Source organism: Microcebus murinus, chromosome 5 (assembly GCF_040939455.1).
Source record: "Microcebus murinus isolate Inina chromosome 5, M.murinus_Inina_mat1.0, whole genome shotgun sequence".
Classification (NCBI taxonomy): Eukaryota; Metazoa; Chordata; class Mammalia; order Primates; family Cheirogaleidae; genus Microcebus; species Microcebus murinus.
The window spans coordinates 8,576,031-8,589,909 of NC_134108.1; the positions used below are offsets into that span (position 1 = coordinate 8,576,031).

Below are 13,879 nucleotides of genomic sequence, written 5' to 3' on the forward strand. Positions count from 1 at the left end.
TTAGTAACTTTTTAAGATAAATACTTATCTGACCAATGATCACAGTTTTATTGCTTTCTAATTTAATTAAGGATATACATTTCTCTCATATCACCACTTCAATCACATCTCACAAATTCTGATATGTAATGTTTTCATTATCATTCAGATCTAAGATTTTAGAAATATCTATTAAATTTATTCTTTAAACCATGAGCTATTTAATGATACATTTAAAATTTCCAAATATGCAGGGATTTCTTATCTTTTTGTTTTTAACTTCTAGCCCAGATGCGCTGTATTCACAGATCCTGCCACCGGAACTCTGCTAGGGCTTTACTGATGCCCTCAGGCAAGGACTGGCAAGTATGGCCTGTAGGCCAAATCTGGCCTATCACCTATTTTTGTATAGCCCACAAACTAAGAATTGTTTTAAATGGTTGAGAAAAAAAATCAATAGATGATATTCTGTTATTCATGAAATTATGTAAAATTCAAATTCTAGTGCCCATAAATCAAGTTTTTAATTTCATCAATAAAAGTTGTTTGGAAATTTGCTTTCTCTCATTATCTAACGCTTATATAACATTTAAAATTTGTGGTGTTACTAAATATATTGCCTTATAGGTAATAAGAAAATAAATGAACAAACACCAAAGGAAGTTTTGGCTGTTTTCTTAGCCAGGGTTATGAGTTTATGTTGTGTGGTAAGTAATGTCTCTACCATGACAATGGCATGGAGTTGTGAGATAGCTTGTCTTTTTTTTTTTTTTGTATTTTTTTTCTAGGGTAGAGAGACGGGTCTCACTGTGCTCAGGCTGGTGTCAAACCCCTGAGCTGCAGCTATCCTCCTGCTTCAGTCTTCCAGAAAGCTAGGATATAGGCATGAGCCACCATGCCAGGCCACGAAATAGCTCTTTGATAGCTGGTCTGAGATTACTAAAACAAGTTGTTTTTTCAGATAAATTCAGAACCTGGGCTTTACTGACATTATGTTCAAATCAATTATACTATCTAGTTTTTCTCAAGAACATTCTTCAGAGATAACACATTACATTCTGGAATAAAATTTGAAAGTTCTTTCATTTTGTAAAGATAATGCTATTTATTTACATGCATTTTACCTATATATCTTAGAAAAGATTTATACTAAAAGGAAAAACATCTTCTTAATAGAAGGCTAAAATATATAGTCTCAATAAAAAGCAGTTTCACAGAGGTTAACAGCAATCTTATATCACAAAAAGTAGGTAATAGAGGATGTTTTACATGAACTAATTGGGTTTATTATTAGGTCAGCTTAAAGTGATAAGAATATGTTGTAACTGGAAAAACAGGGAAAACCAAGTATGAAATACTGGGGGGAAAACAGAAATGCCCCTTCTTCTGGTTGTTTTTCAGCGGCAGAGGGTTGCAATGCTTTGCTTCACTAAAAAGAGTGATCAGACATGGATTAATTGAAGCTGAGCAGCAGGCTCACTGCGCCATTGCCCGAGGCAGCTTTTCATCAGGCTGTCTCGGAGTGTGTGCGCCTGGCACAGCCATCCTCGGTGACTAATAGTGTAAAATAACGCATGCACTATTCCGAGCTCATTTCTGAAATAAAGGACTGATAATCATTTCCTGAAAAAGAAACTATTAAATCATCTCTTAGCTTTTGCCCAATGTTTGATTATCTTGTGACAATGAAAGGCATGCCACAAGGATCGCCTATCATTTCTTCTAAAAAGTAGTATTTTTCTCTGAGCTGGTTTCAAGGTTGCTCCTCTGCCAAGCCACAGACCGTTCCCACTACCAGATACTTCTGCAGGTACACAGAGTCACCACTCCCTTAATCAGCGACTCATCATCGCCAGTGTGTCATGTCCTTCTTATTCAAATAAGGTCTAACCTCAACTCAATTAAAAGCAATCAAACCTGACAAAATGCCAGCGTTTAATGACAGCTGCTCAATTCATTCTAAGATTTGAAGAATCAGAGTTCCAAACAGAAAAATTATAAGAATCTGAATCAGATCACAACACATAGGGATTACCTTAGTCAAACCTGGTAGGTACTTGTGAGATTCTGGGTGCTTCCAAATGTTCTGTGGTCCATGTAAGCTCACTTGCCTCCAGGTCTGAATTCATCCTCCCTTTCCTGTTTCTAGTACCTGTGTCTGCTCCAAACTCTCAATGGAAAGAAATGCAAGTGGTGTGATGACTGCATGGTTGGTGGTGGTGACTGCATGGCTGCTATATGGCGATGACAACAGGCCCCTGAAGACAGGGGCTTCTGCCAGGAGAAAACCATGTGGTGGTGGTGCTGCCTGGCCCATGGGGAAGGCCTCTCTAACGGCAATACAGTCGGAGCTCTTCTGGATATACAGTCATACATCACTTAACAATGGGGATGTTCTGAGAAATGCGTCATTAGGCCATTTCATTGTTGTGTGAACATCATAAAGTGTACTTACTCAGCCTAGATGATATAGCCTACTACGCACCTAGGCTAGGTGGTACAGCATACTGCTCTAGGCTACAAACCTGTACAGCATATCACTATACTGAATACTGTAGGCAACTGTAACATAATGGTATTTGTGTATCTAAACATATTTAAATATAGAAAAGGTACAGTAAAAATATGGCATAAAAGATAAGAAATGGTACACCTGCAGAGGGCACTTACCATGAATGGAGCTTATAGGACTGCAAGTAGCTCTGGGTGAGGCAGTGAGTGAGTGGTGAGTGAACGTGAAGGCCTAGGAAATTACTATATGCTACAGTAGACTGTATAGACACTGCACACCTGGACTCCTCTAAATTCATAAAGTAATATTTTTCTTTCTTCTATAAAATTAACAGCTCATTGTAAGTTCATTTACTTTATAAACTGTTTAAATTTTTTTAATTTCTTGACTCTTGTAATAACACTTAGCTTAAAACACGAATGCACTGTACAGCTGTACAAAATATTTTCTTTCTTCCTTATTCTATAAGCTTGTATTAATTTTTTTTCTTTTTTACTTTTTAAACTTTTTTTTTAAAAAACTAAGACACAAATACACATATTAACTTAGGCCTACACAGGGTCAGGATCATCAATATCACTGTCTTCCGTCTCCACATCTTGTCCCACTGGAGGGTCTTCATTGACGCTAACAGTCATGAAGCCGTCATCTCCTGTGATAATAATGCCTTCTGCTGGATACCTCCCAAACGACTGCCTGTTACAGTTTACTGGTTTTTTTTATAAGTAGGGTATACTCTAAAAAAGTATAATATAATAAATATCAGTAATATAATCATTTATTACCATTATCAAATATCATATTGTAGATAATTATATGTGCTAGCCTTTTATACCACTTGCAGCACAGCTTGTTTATATCAGTAATACTACAAACACATAAGTAAGGCTCTGCACTTTGCTGTGACAGCTAGACGTCACTAGACCATAGGAGTTTTTCAGCTCCATTATAATCTTTTTTTTTTTTTTTTTTTTTTTTTTTTTTTTAGAGACGGGGTCTCTCTCAGGCTGGTTTTGAACTCCTGACCTTGAGCAATCCGCCCGCCTCGGCCTCCCAAAGTGCTAGGATTACAGGCGTGAGCCACCACGCCCGGCCTCCATTATAATCTTAAAGGACCATCAACATATAAGCAATCTGTCTGTCTCTTCCCAACACAGAAATGTTGTCATGTGGCACATGACTGTACTATGAATGCGTACATTTCTGCCAAAAGAGAAAATAGTTTCTGTTTGGGAATAAGAGAGTGTGGTAGAGCGCTCTGGACTCAAATAAACTGGTGTTTGGTTTCTAACTTATCATCCATGAACTTCCTCGGACAAGCTACTGAACCTTCCTGACCTGTATTTTTCTCTTCTTTAACCAAGAACAACAATTTTTCAGAATATGGTTCCTATGGAGATCAAAAGAAATAAGACATGAAAAAGCCAAGCACTTGGTTGGCATCTGTCTTAGCTACCCCTTCCCTTTCTTTCTCTGAGTAGGGATTTAAAGTCCTCCGGCCATCGTAAATATGAAGACACATCTCACCCCATCATGGGGCCTTTCTAGGGAAAAGAGTCCTATGCTTTGGTTAATGGGAGAATTGCAGCACTTTAGAGGCCCGTACAGGCAAACTTAAAGAGGTCTCTATACTTCACAAAAAAAACCATATGAACTGCTACCTCAAGGTGTGAAACTTGTCTTTGGTGATACCCTAGGGCTACTGCTGCAAGGCACGGCAGCTCTGTGCTAGGGTCTGCCAGGTGGCAGGCCCTGTGATCAGATGCAGTGACAACTGCTAGGTGCAGACAGTACTATGACTGCTTTCCATATACAGTCTTACTTAATCCTCACTGCAGGTCTCGGACGCAGGTATATTATAGTCCCTATATTACAAGTGAGGAAACTGGGGCACTGACAGGTATCTCCAACTCAGAAGTCATGAAGTGAGACTTTTGGCCTATGTTGTCTGACTCCAGAGTTCATGCTTGTGACCACAAATCCACCCTCAAGGTGACAGAAACTTCTCATAGTCGTGGAGATATCCACATTTGCAGCTCTACTTCAAGAAGGCCAGTCAGTGGTCAAGGGCAGCCTCTACCACTTCCTTTTCTCTCTCAACAGAGGAATGCAGGAAACTGGTAAGGCCTTATCAGAGTCAGTTAATATTATTACACTTACCCTACCAAACAAACAAATAAACTCATATAAAAATGTCTTTGCAAAGAAATAGGTTTGTCTTCCGTGACGGCATCTTAAACTGTTAGGTCTTCAGCCTACTCACAGTCACTGAACGTAATAGCTTCATTCCTTGCAATTGTATGTCACTTGACTGGTCTGTATCTTTCAAACTTGGGAAGCTCAGCTTTTTTAAGCGATGGGTGGGAAAGGGGAGGATGAAAATCCAGTACCGTAGAAATGCATAGAAATGCAGTCACTGGAAAATCATTCTGAGAGAGTCAAAATTGTCAAGAAACTTCTTGTCAATTAACATCCCTGGAGGACTCCGGTTCTTAAATCATAGTTTTGTCAAATCCCCAGGACGGTAACTGCCTGCTCTGAAGTGTATAGAACACGTACAGAACATGAGAAGAAGAGAGCCAGGTCTAGAAGACTCTGTGGAGCCTTTCTGGAAATAGCACAGCTCAGCAGGGTACCTTTGGAGCAACTGTTTTCCTTAGCACGGAGATGACAACAGGTGACAATGCTAACTGAAACCTGAGAGAAGAACGCGTTAAAAACTCTTCCCTTGGTGAGTAGATTGTGAGAATCACGTAAGGCTCTCTGGGAGAGAACTATGAAGATTACAACACGGGGAAAATTCCTCTTCACAGGAAGCAAAAAAGTGATATGCTAGAAGCACTTCAGAGGACCCAAATTTAACATGTAATCACAACACTGAAGGGTAAAAAATGGTTTCACAGATCTAATTAAAGTTTGAAACTTGGAAAGTTCTCATAACAGCAGCATGGTTGAAAAGAAAAGGAAGTATGATCTCGCACTCTCTCTTTTTATCTAATGCCATATTCAAGAGAAATGACAGGCAGGATGCTAATTTTATTTATTTCTACTCCACCTAGTTCTGGGGAGAGTTTTTGGAGCTGTGTAATGCTAAAATGTTTGCTCTAATGCTTGGTCCGGCTTTCTCTGCCCAGCAGTCTTTTGTCTGAAGAGGTGCCGCCCACTCACCTGAGCCCCTCGGTCGTTGACCAGTTCCACAGACCATCTGCCTTCGTACTGAATCCACACAAATATTCCTCCGTCAGCATCACATGTGGCCAGTTTCTGGTATGGCTCATTCCACCTCACCAGCACAACCTAGAAAACCACCAAGAAGATATTTACCATAGGAGATAAATCAGCAGGCCAGGGTTACTTCTATGAAGTGATCAGACTTCAAGAACTAATTAGCATGCAGTCTGTCAAAGGAGAAGACTGGAGAGGAACATGGGGACCAGTGGAGGGGCAGGCAAAGCCCACAGATGACAGTCCACAGGGAGCCAGACCTATGCACACGGCTTCCTGACAGTAACACACGCCACTAACGTGCTCACTGCCATACAAAGAGAGGACCCAGAGCCCATCTGTACCCAGCACCTGCCTCCTGCAGATGAGCCTTCATCTGCTGCTCCTGTGTGTGGGCAAACTATTTTCACACAGTTCACCACGTATTTGAATCAGGGTTCACTAATTCAGCACAGAAAGAGGAAAGGGTGAGTCCCATTTAATTTCACTTTCCTCCTGCATCAAAATTTTCTGTATATTTTCTGAACGACCTTATTTCTTAAGAGTTCAGCATCTAAACATGAACATTTTTGAAAAAATACACAGTTGAAATATCTAAGTTGTTTATCACAGAGGAAACATGAAGAAATCATAAGCTTCAAAATTTGTGAGTATAAGAACTTTGTTTTTAAATTTGAAAAATTCTGAATCTAGACAAATCACTTTCATCTTCCTCAAAGATCACTTCCGTATGTAAACAGGTAGAAACTCCGGTAGGTGGTTTGTGAGAACAGGCACATGTGGGAACACTCTGAGGCAGCCCTCACCCAGCCCAGGAAGAGCAGTGTGGGGACGAGGCTTCTGCGTGGTCCTGGGAGGAGACCAGGGGCCTCAAGACCAATACCATGAGGTTCCCACGGTGAAGTTCCCTGAGGCTGTCCCCAACCGGCCCATCCTCGAGATCCTGATGAACTGATTCAGACACTCAGTACACATTTAGTGTGTTCACGCCATGGGACTAATACTGCGTTGGAGGCTGGGAAGCACCCCCGCCACCCTCAGGTAAGTTCCAGCTGGGAAGTCAGAATATCCACAGACTAAAACGGGACTATTGTTCCTTAGCAAGAGCTCTCCTGCTATTAAAGAAAGATTCGAGCCCTAGTCTACTCTCAGCCCTTTGTGCCTAATAAACTAATCATAATCATTATAAACATGGGAGACCGATGTAAACAGTTTCCAAATTCTAACTTACATTCGAAGTAAGTGAGGCTGAAAGTGAGGCTGAGGACTGACGGTCAAGGACCAGGCCCCTCCTCGCACCATCTGTCTAAAGTGCATTTCCTGATTTCAGACCAATGCGTAAACCCCATTACTTCTCAAAGTGATGCCATGCACACCCTGGAGTTTAGGTCTTTAAACTTGCTTCCAGGGCACCAGAGAGCTGCGAGAGACCCCTGAGAGCAATCTGATTTAGTCTGCCTCGAGCAGCCTTGGTTTGTATCATGCCTGTAAAACGTATAACAAAATCCTCCAATTTCCGAGAGGAAATTATTACCCACTTAAAATGTAAAGAATATCATAGCTCTTTTTAAAAACTCTACAAAACCGTAGGAAGCTGTGAGGCTGCAATCTTTTGAGACCTGGCAATCAGTAGTTAGAGGTAATCGAGCTGACGGCTTACCACGCTGTAGGCAGCATGCGTGGGTGGGTGCAGACATGGAGAGCTCCCCAGGTGGCCCCATCAGCTGCAGTTCTCTATGGAGCTCTCCTTCCTTGCCCTGGTCACAGCTCAGCCCATGTAGCACTGGCACAATCCATTGTCACTGTCAGCTTGTGCCCACACCCCCCAGCAGATCTGTGCCACTCGAGGAAGGGGACAGAGGTGTGCTCAGCTCTGAATACTGACTGACACAGCAATTTTGAATATACTGTGCCAAACAATAATAATTAGAAGATAGGATCCTTATCATATCTTTGAATTATAAAAGGTATTGAAAACTATTTCAAGTAGGTTAGTTTCCAACTCTCAAAGGCATTTTAATAATAGCAAATACTGCTGCCTGCCTATGACAAACCAGACACCGTTAGGTGGTGAAAACAGAGATTAAGACATCTTTGTCCCTGTGCAGTTCAGCTGACTGAATGGACATAATGTAGTGCTCTACATGCAATCACAGAGCTGTGAACACACACGCGGGGTGGGGTGGGGGAGGGCTCAACGCAGGGGGAGAGGAGGGCAACAAATCCAGGTTCATTTTTCTAGTCTAGTTAGTAAAATTCTCTATTGAAATTACTGATTTAATTTTTTTAAAAGTTGAACCAATAACGAAAGTCTTTACATTACGTGGAATGTGTCATAAAATTTAGAATTTCCAAATGGTCAATAACAACCAACATCATAGACTTCTTCCAGGTCTGACAATGATTTGGCCCAAGTACTACTATCCACAAATGTACATGCGGCTACAATTCGGTCCTTAAAAAATAAACATTAATTATTTAAGCCCACACTCATTAATGCACTTCAAATGGCACCATAGAATGGAACATAATAAATAAGAACATGATATTCATGACTGGTCAGTATTTAAATTATTTACTTACATCTATTATGAGCCTCTTTGTAAAATAATACTTGAAGACAAAGTGTCATATCCCAGAAGATAGAGGCTAATCGTATTATCTGTATTTCCCCCTTTTTGCCTTTAACATCCACCACCAACAAACCCATCCTGCATGAAAACAGCTTGCACAGTCATGACATGACACAAACACAAAAGAACAGAGGCAGAAAATAGTTTTAAATATTTTCTAAAGTTAAAGATTTCTTGGTCTTAGGACAACACAGTTGCTGTTGTTGGATAAAAGAGATGTTCACTGACTCAACTTCATCTTTTTAAAATTCTTGATCAGTTGAGATGCAGCAGTAAGTGGAAATGTGGCCCCCATTCACACGTGTCTTTGCTGCGAGTTCCAACCAGTCAGAGACAGAAATCCTCCCCTCTCCGTGATTCTTGGTTTAAAAGCAAAGCCAAACTGCTAATGCTGTGTCTCCGGACTAGCATTCTCATTTCCTCTCCTGTCTGCAGCTCACAGCCGCCTGCCTTATCTCCCAGGGCCCACTTCCTGTTCTCTAAATCCCCCAGTCTACTTGGCAACGCTAGGACATACCAGCGTGCTGAGGAATTACCAACTGGGGCCAGCTGCATTTCGGTTGCCCAAATTACGTGCCAGGGTGCTGTGGACTTGCCCAGGCAACCTAAGGTGGAGCTTTTCCTCCCCTTTTAAAGGAAAATGGGTTTACTATGGGCACCAATGAATGTCTGTGTTTAGTGTGTTAGCTGAAGGGGTGTGTTCAACTAAAAAGTCAAAGTTAAGTTTTGGCCTAGGCCTTTGAGTACACAAAATGCCATCCTGCTACCCTCTCCAATATGTCCCAGAAACAGGGCAGAACTGCCGAAAGCCTATCTACGTTGTAATTTAATGCCCTAAATTAAGTCACTTCACTTCCCAAGCCTAGAATTATTTTTATGGAGAGCAAAACAAGTATCAGCCCATTTCAAGGATGTTCATTTTTTGAGGCAAGACCCCTCCAAATGGTGTTGATAGACATATTTATACAGGAAGCTATCTCAGTGAACAACCAGTTATCACCAATGTTCAGAAAGATTTTCCTCAACCTAAAAAGACTTGAAGGAACATTAAATACAAATAGCTCAAATAAGAAATCCCTGTGATTATCGTCACTCGGTTCCTCTTTTTCCGTAATTTCTTAAGTGAAATAGCAACAACTTCAATTGTACAAGAAAAACAAATGATTGCCAGTTTAATTTTAGATACATTTAGTCATTTTAACAAAGAACCAAAAGCATCTTGAAACAGAGGCTGAAAGAAATTCAACAAGAACAACGGTTCTGCAGACTGCTGCCATCGGCACGAAGTCACGGAGAGTCAGGTGCGGAGGAGGGCGGGCCCTGGAGTCTGGCTGCCAGGCCGACTCCTGGCCTCGCCACTCCCCCACCAGCTGCACAGCTGTGGGCAGCCAGCGACGCCCTTGCTGCCCCTTTCTCCTCACCAGCGCGGCCCTCGCAGCACACTCTTCACAGAATTGTGAAGAGTATCGTGAGAGAGGACCTGAGAACAGTGCCAGGCCGTGAACGTTCAGTAAATGAGAGCTCTGTATTAATTTGTGAACTAAAAATTCCAGAAGATAAAGACTGGTTCAGCACAGCACTTCCTTGTGAAGTTCCCTTTTCTTTAATACAGATGGTTTGAAAGTTAGTCCCCCTTTCCAGACCCGCCTCCTGCCACTGGCACCCCCTGCCCCACTCTGGACCCTAGGGGCCGGCATCACCACATGCTTCATGCCACCTCTGCCTGGGAGTACCCCTGTGCCCTGGATGCCTAGTGGGTGACTCCATCCCTGGTGTTCCCAGCACTCCCTCCTGCTCTGACTGTGGCACCTTCGACACAGAGTTCTGCTGCCTGGGTACCCTGCACTGGCCCGCTCAAAGGTTCCTCACCAGACTGACAACTTCTTTGCTTTTGTTCTCAATGCCCTGCTGTGTGCCAGGTACAGAGCAGACATTCAACAAATCTTTCTAAACTGAACTATTCTTGAAGGACAATTAATCATATTTCTGTTCCTTTGCCCTTTCTCTCAACAGTAAGATGTTGAAACTGGTACAAATGAGATTTGGAGCAGGGGGTGGGAAAGGTAACAGCTTTGCTGAGACAAAATTCACATACCATACAATTCACCCATTGGAAATGTACAATTCAATGGTTATTAGTATATTCACAGAGTTGTACAATCATTACAATACATTTTAGAACATCTTCATCATCCCCTACCTTCTAGCTATTACCACTTAATCCCACAATATTACTTCCCCTCCTCCACCCTAGGCAACAAATTTTCCTCTCTGTGGCTATAGATTTGCCTATTCTGGACAATTCATATAAATGGAATCATACAATATGTGGTCTTTTGTAACTGGCTTCTTTCCCTTAGCATGTTTCCTAGGTTACTTCCTGTATGTGGCCATCTATTGTACGGATAGAACAGAGTTTATGTATCCATTCATCAGCTGATGAACATTTGGATTGTTCCCACCTTTTTGGCTATTCTGAATAATAATGTTATGAACATTTGTATATAAGTTTTTTGTATGGACATATGTTTTCATTTCTCCTGGGTATATGCCTAGGAGTGAAGTTGCTGGGTCAAATGATAATTCTATTTTTAAATTCTTTTTTTGGAGACAAAGTCTCACTCTGTCCTCTGGCTAGAGTGCAGTGGCATCATCGTAGCACTTGCTCACTGCAACTTCAAAGTCCTGGGCTTAAGCAATCCTCCTGCCACAGCCTCCAGAGTAGCTGGGACTACAGGCACATCACCACATCCGGCTAATTTCTCTATTTTTGTAAACACGGGGTCTTACTCTTGCTCAGGCTGGTCTCAAACCCCTGGGTTCAAGAGATCCTCCTACCTCAGCCTCCCAGAGGGCTAGAATTATAGGCATGAGCCACCAAGCCTGGCACTATGTTTAACTTTTTGAGGGATTCCCAGACTGTTTTCCAAAGTGTCTGTACCAATGTACATTCCCTCCAGCAATGCAGGAGGGGTTCCAATTTCTCCACATTCTCTTCAATCCTTGCTATTATTTGTTTTTTAAATATTATAGCCTTTCTACTTAGTGGAAGCAGTTTGATATGCATTTCTCTGAATGTCAGCAATGCTTAGGCATCTCTTCATATGTTTGTTGGCCATTTATATATCTTTTTTGAAGAAATGTCTATTCAGATCCTTTGTCCATTTTTAATTGAGTTGCCTTTTTTATTATCAAGTTGTAGGAGTTTCTCTTCCTAAGCCCTCTGAAACACTTACTACCTTTGGGGAAAAGATTATATTTTATTTTTAGGTAATCAAATTTCTTTCTTTCATTTCAATGTTCACAAATCCAGTTCTCATGCATTTAATCATTTAATTCAATTTGTTGAAAATAGTCCATGAATGAAATGGTCCAGAGACAGTAAAGGAATTCAGAAAACACAGGTCATGGTCAGAGCCCTGGAATCCAAGGACCAGGGTATCTCTAGTTCTGAACCTGCACATGCTGAGGGATGACTTTCTAGTCCCAGGTTCTTTAGGACACTTCCCAGGAAACTCATAGCTACACATTCCTTCCTTCTATTTTCCAAGTCTTCCTGTTGGAAAATAATACATCACATTATGCTCAATCACATGTACTCTTCATTAAGGTTGCAAAGCACCTTACCACCATGAATTGGTATTTTGTCCCATCATTATTTTTACTACTCTCAAATAAATACCTTTGGTGTATACAGTAGTCATCAGTTGTTAATTTAGAGCTAAAAAAGACATAATAAACCACTCTGTCTCACAGATGAGAAAAGTTAGGCTAATGAGGTGAATGACTTGCCTAAAGACACACAGCAGGTGCAAGGCTAGGTCAGGGTCCAGGCCAGAGCCTCTGTCTTCTCTCTCCTGTTCAGGCTACCTACCAACCTAACTGGCCTGTGCTGTCAAACATACAGCCAATTATTGCAGAGGACACACACACACACACACACACACACACACAGAAGAGATGCCCTGCCCTTCAGGAACACCTGGTAGAACACTGAGAGGAACTGCCTCATTTTTTTTCTTTTTTAATAAGCATGTGTTTTTGCTGTCATACCTCTGCAATGCAAAAATGTCCTGTATCAACAAGTGCTAGTTCTGAGACAACAAAAATCACACTAAAAAGAAATAAATTAAAATGTTAGAGGTGGTGTATTATAAACAATTTTTATTTGAACTTTTCTATACTTTCTGATTTTCTCACAATGAACATATTTTACTTTTACCTTCTCATACTTCTGAAAAAACTATCATTTGATGGTGAATTTGAACAATATATTTTAGCAATAAAGAAACAGTTTTCATGTCATTTTTACATACATTAGCTTATTTTATCTTCACAAGTATCTTAGATGGAGGTATTAAATATTAACGTTACTATAATCTCCTCATGTTACCGATAAGAAAGTGAAGTGAGAGAAGGTGAAAATCTCTCCACAGACTTAATAACTTTGAAAGTTTCGGCAATATTTATGGCATATATAAAAAAGAAAAATTTACCAAGAAGCAGTCTCACTCCACTTACAAAAATATCACCAGTATTATCAAGATACCCGTGTACTCCTCCCAGACCTCAATCCTCCCTCTTCTGAGAAAAAACCTACTGTCCTGGGTAATTCATGTTTTTAATTTATACATATTTTTATACTTTTGTCATATACATATATATACACATATATTCTCAATACACTATTTTGTGGGTTTTTCCTATTTTAAATATTACAGAAAAATTTTAATATATACCAAAGACGGGCAATTGGGTTAATAACTTTTTGTGTACCCACCATCCAGGTTAAAAATTATCAACATTTTCGCATGCTGTAAATTTTAAAGAACTCTATGTATTCTTCAACTCAACATTCTGTTGTGAAATTCATCCCTGTTGACAAGTGTGGCTCTAACTCATTTATTTTCACTGCTGTATAGTCTTCACTGTGTGGATATATTGCAATTTATTTATTCATTTCCTCACTGTCAAAATTTAAGTTGCCTTTTTTTCCCCTGATGTAATAAATACATATTCTGCCTCTGTCCCCAGTTCCTGGACAAAGCTCCTAAAACCCCTGGAATCTCCAGAGTGGTAAGAGTGTCCTTTTTGGGCCGGGCACAGTGGCTCACGCCTGTAATCCTAGCACTCTGGAAAGCTGAGCCTGGCAGATAGCTCAAGGTCAGGAGTTCAAAACCAGCCTAAGCAATACAGAGGGAAAGGGGAGAGAGAGGGGAGAGCGGAGAGGGGAGGGAGGGGGAGGCGAAGAGAAGGGAAGTGTAGGGGGGAGGAAGAGGGGAGGGGAGAGGAGAGGGAAGGGTTAGGGTTAGGATTAGGTTTAATGTTAATCTTGGGTTAGGATTAGGATTAGGGTTAGGATTAGTCTTTCGGTTACTGTTAGAGTTATGATTAGGGTTACGTTATGAAACTATTAACCTCTCACATTACTATGGTGTATTTGTCACAACTAATAAACCAATATGAATATATTATCACTGACTAACATCTATACTTTATTCAGATTTCCTCAGTTTTTACCCAGTCTCCT

General features: G+C 40.8%; 1 protein-coding gene across 3 annotated transcripts in view; it reads right to left on the bottom strand.

Annotated features, from left to right (window-relative positions):
* The window catches only part of TULP4 (TUB like protein 4), a 223,667-nt gene that overhangs the window by 73,805 nt on the left and 135,983 nt on the right, over window positions 1–13,879 (bottom strand). For all 3 annotated transcript variants that reach the window (XM_012759592.3, XM_012759593.3, XM_012759594.3), the window contains exon 3: window positions 5,660–5,788. In XM_012759592.3, the coding sequence (XP_012615046.1) occupies window positions 5,660–5,788 (129 nt within the window). The remainder of the gene's footprint in view (window positions 1–5,659; window positions 5,789–13,879) is intronic.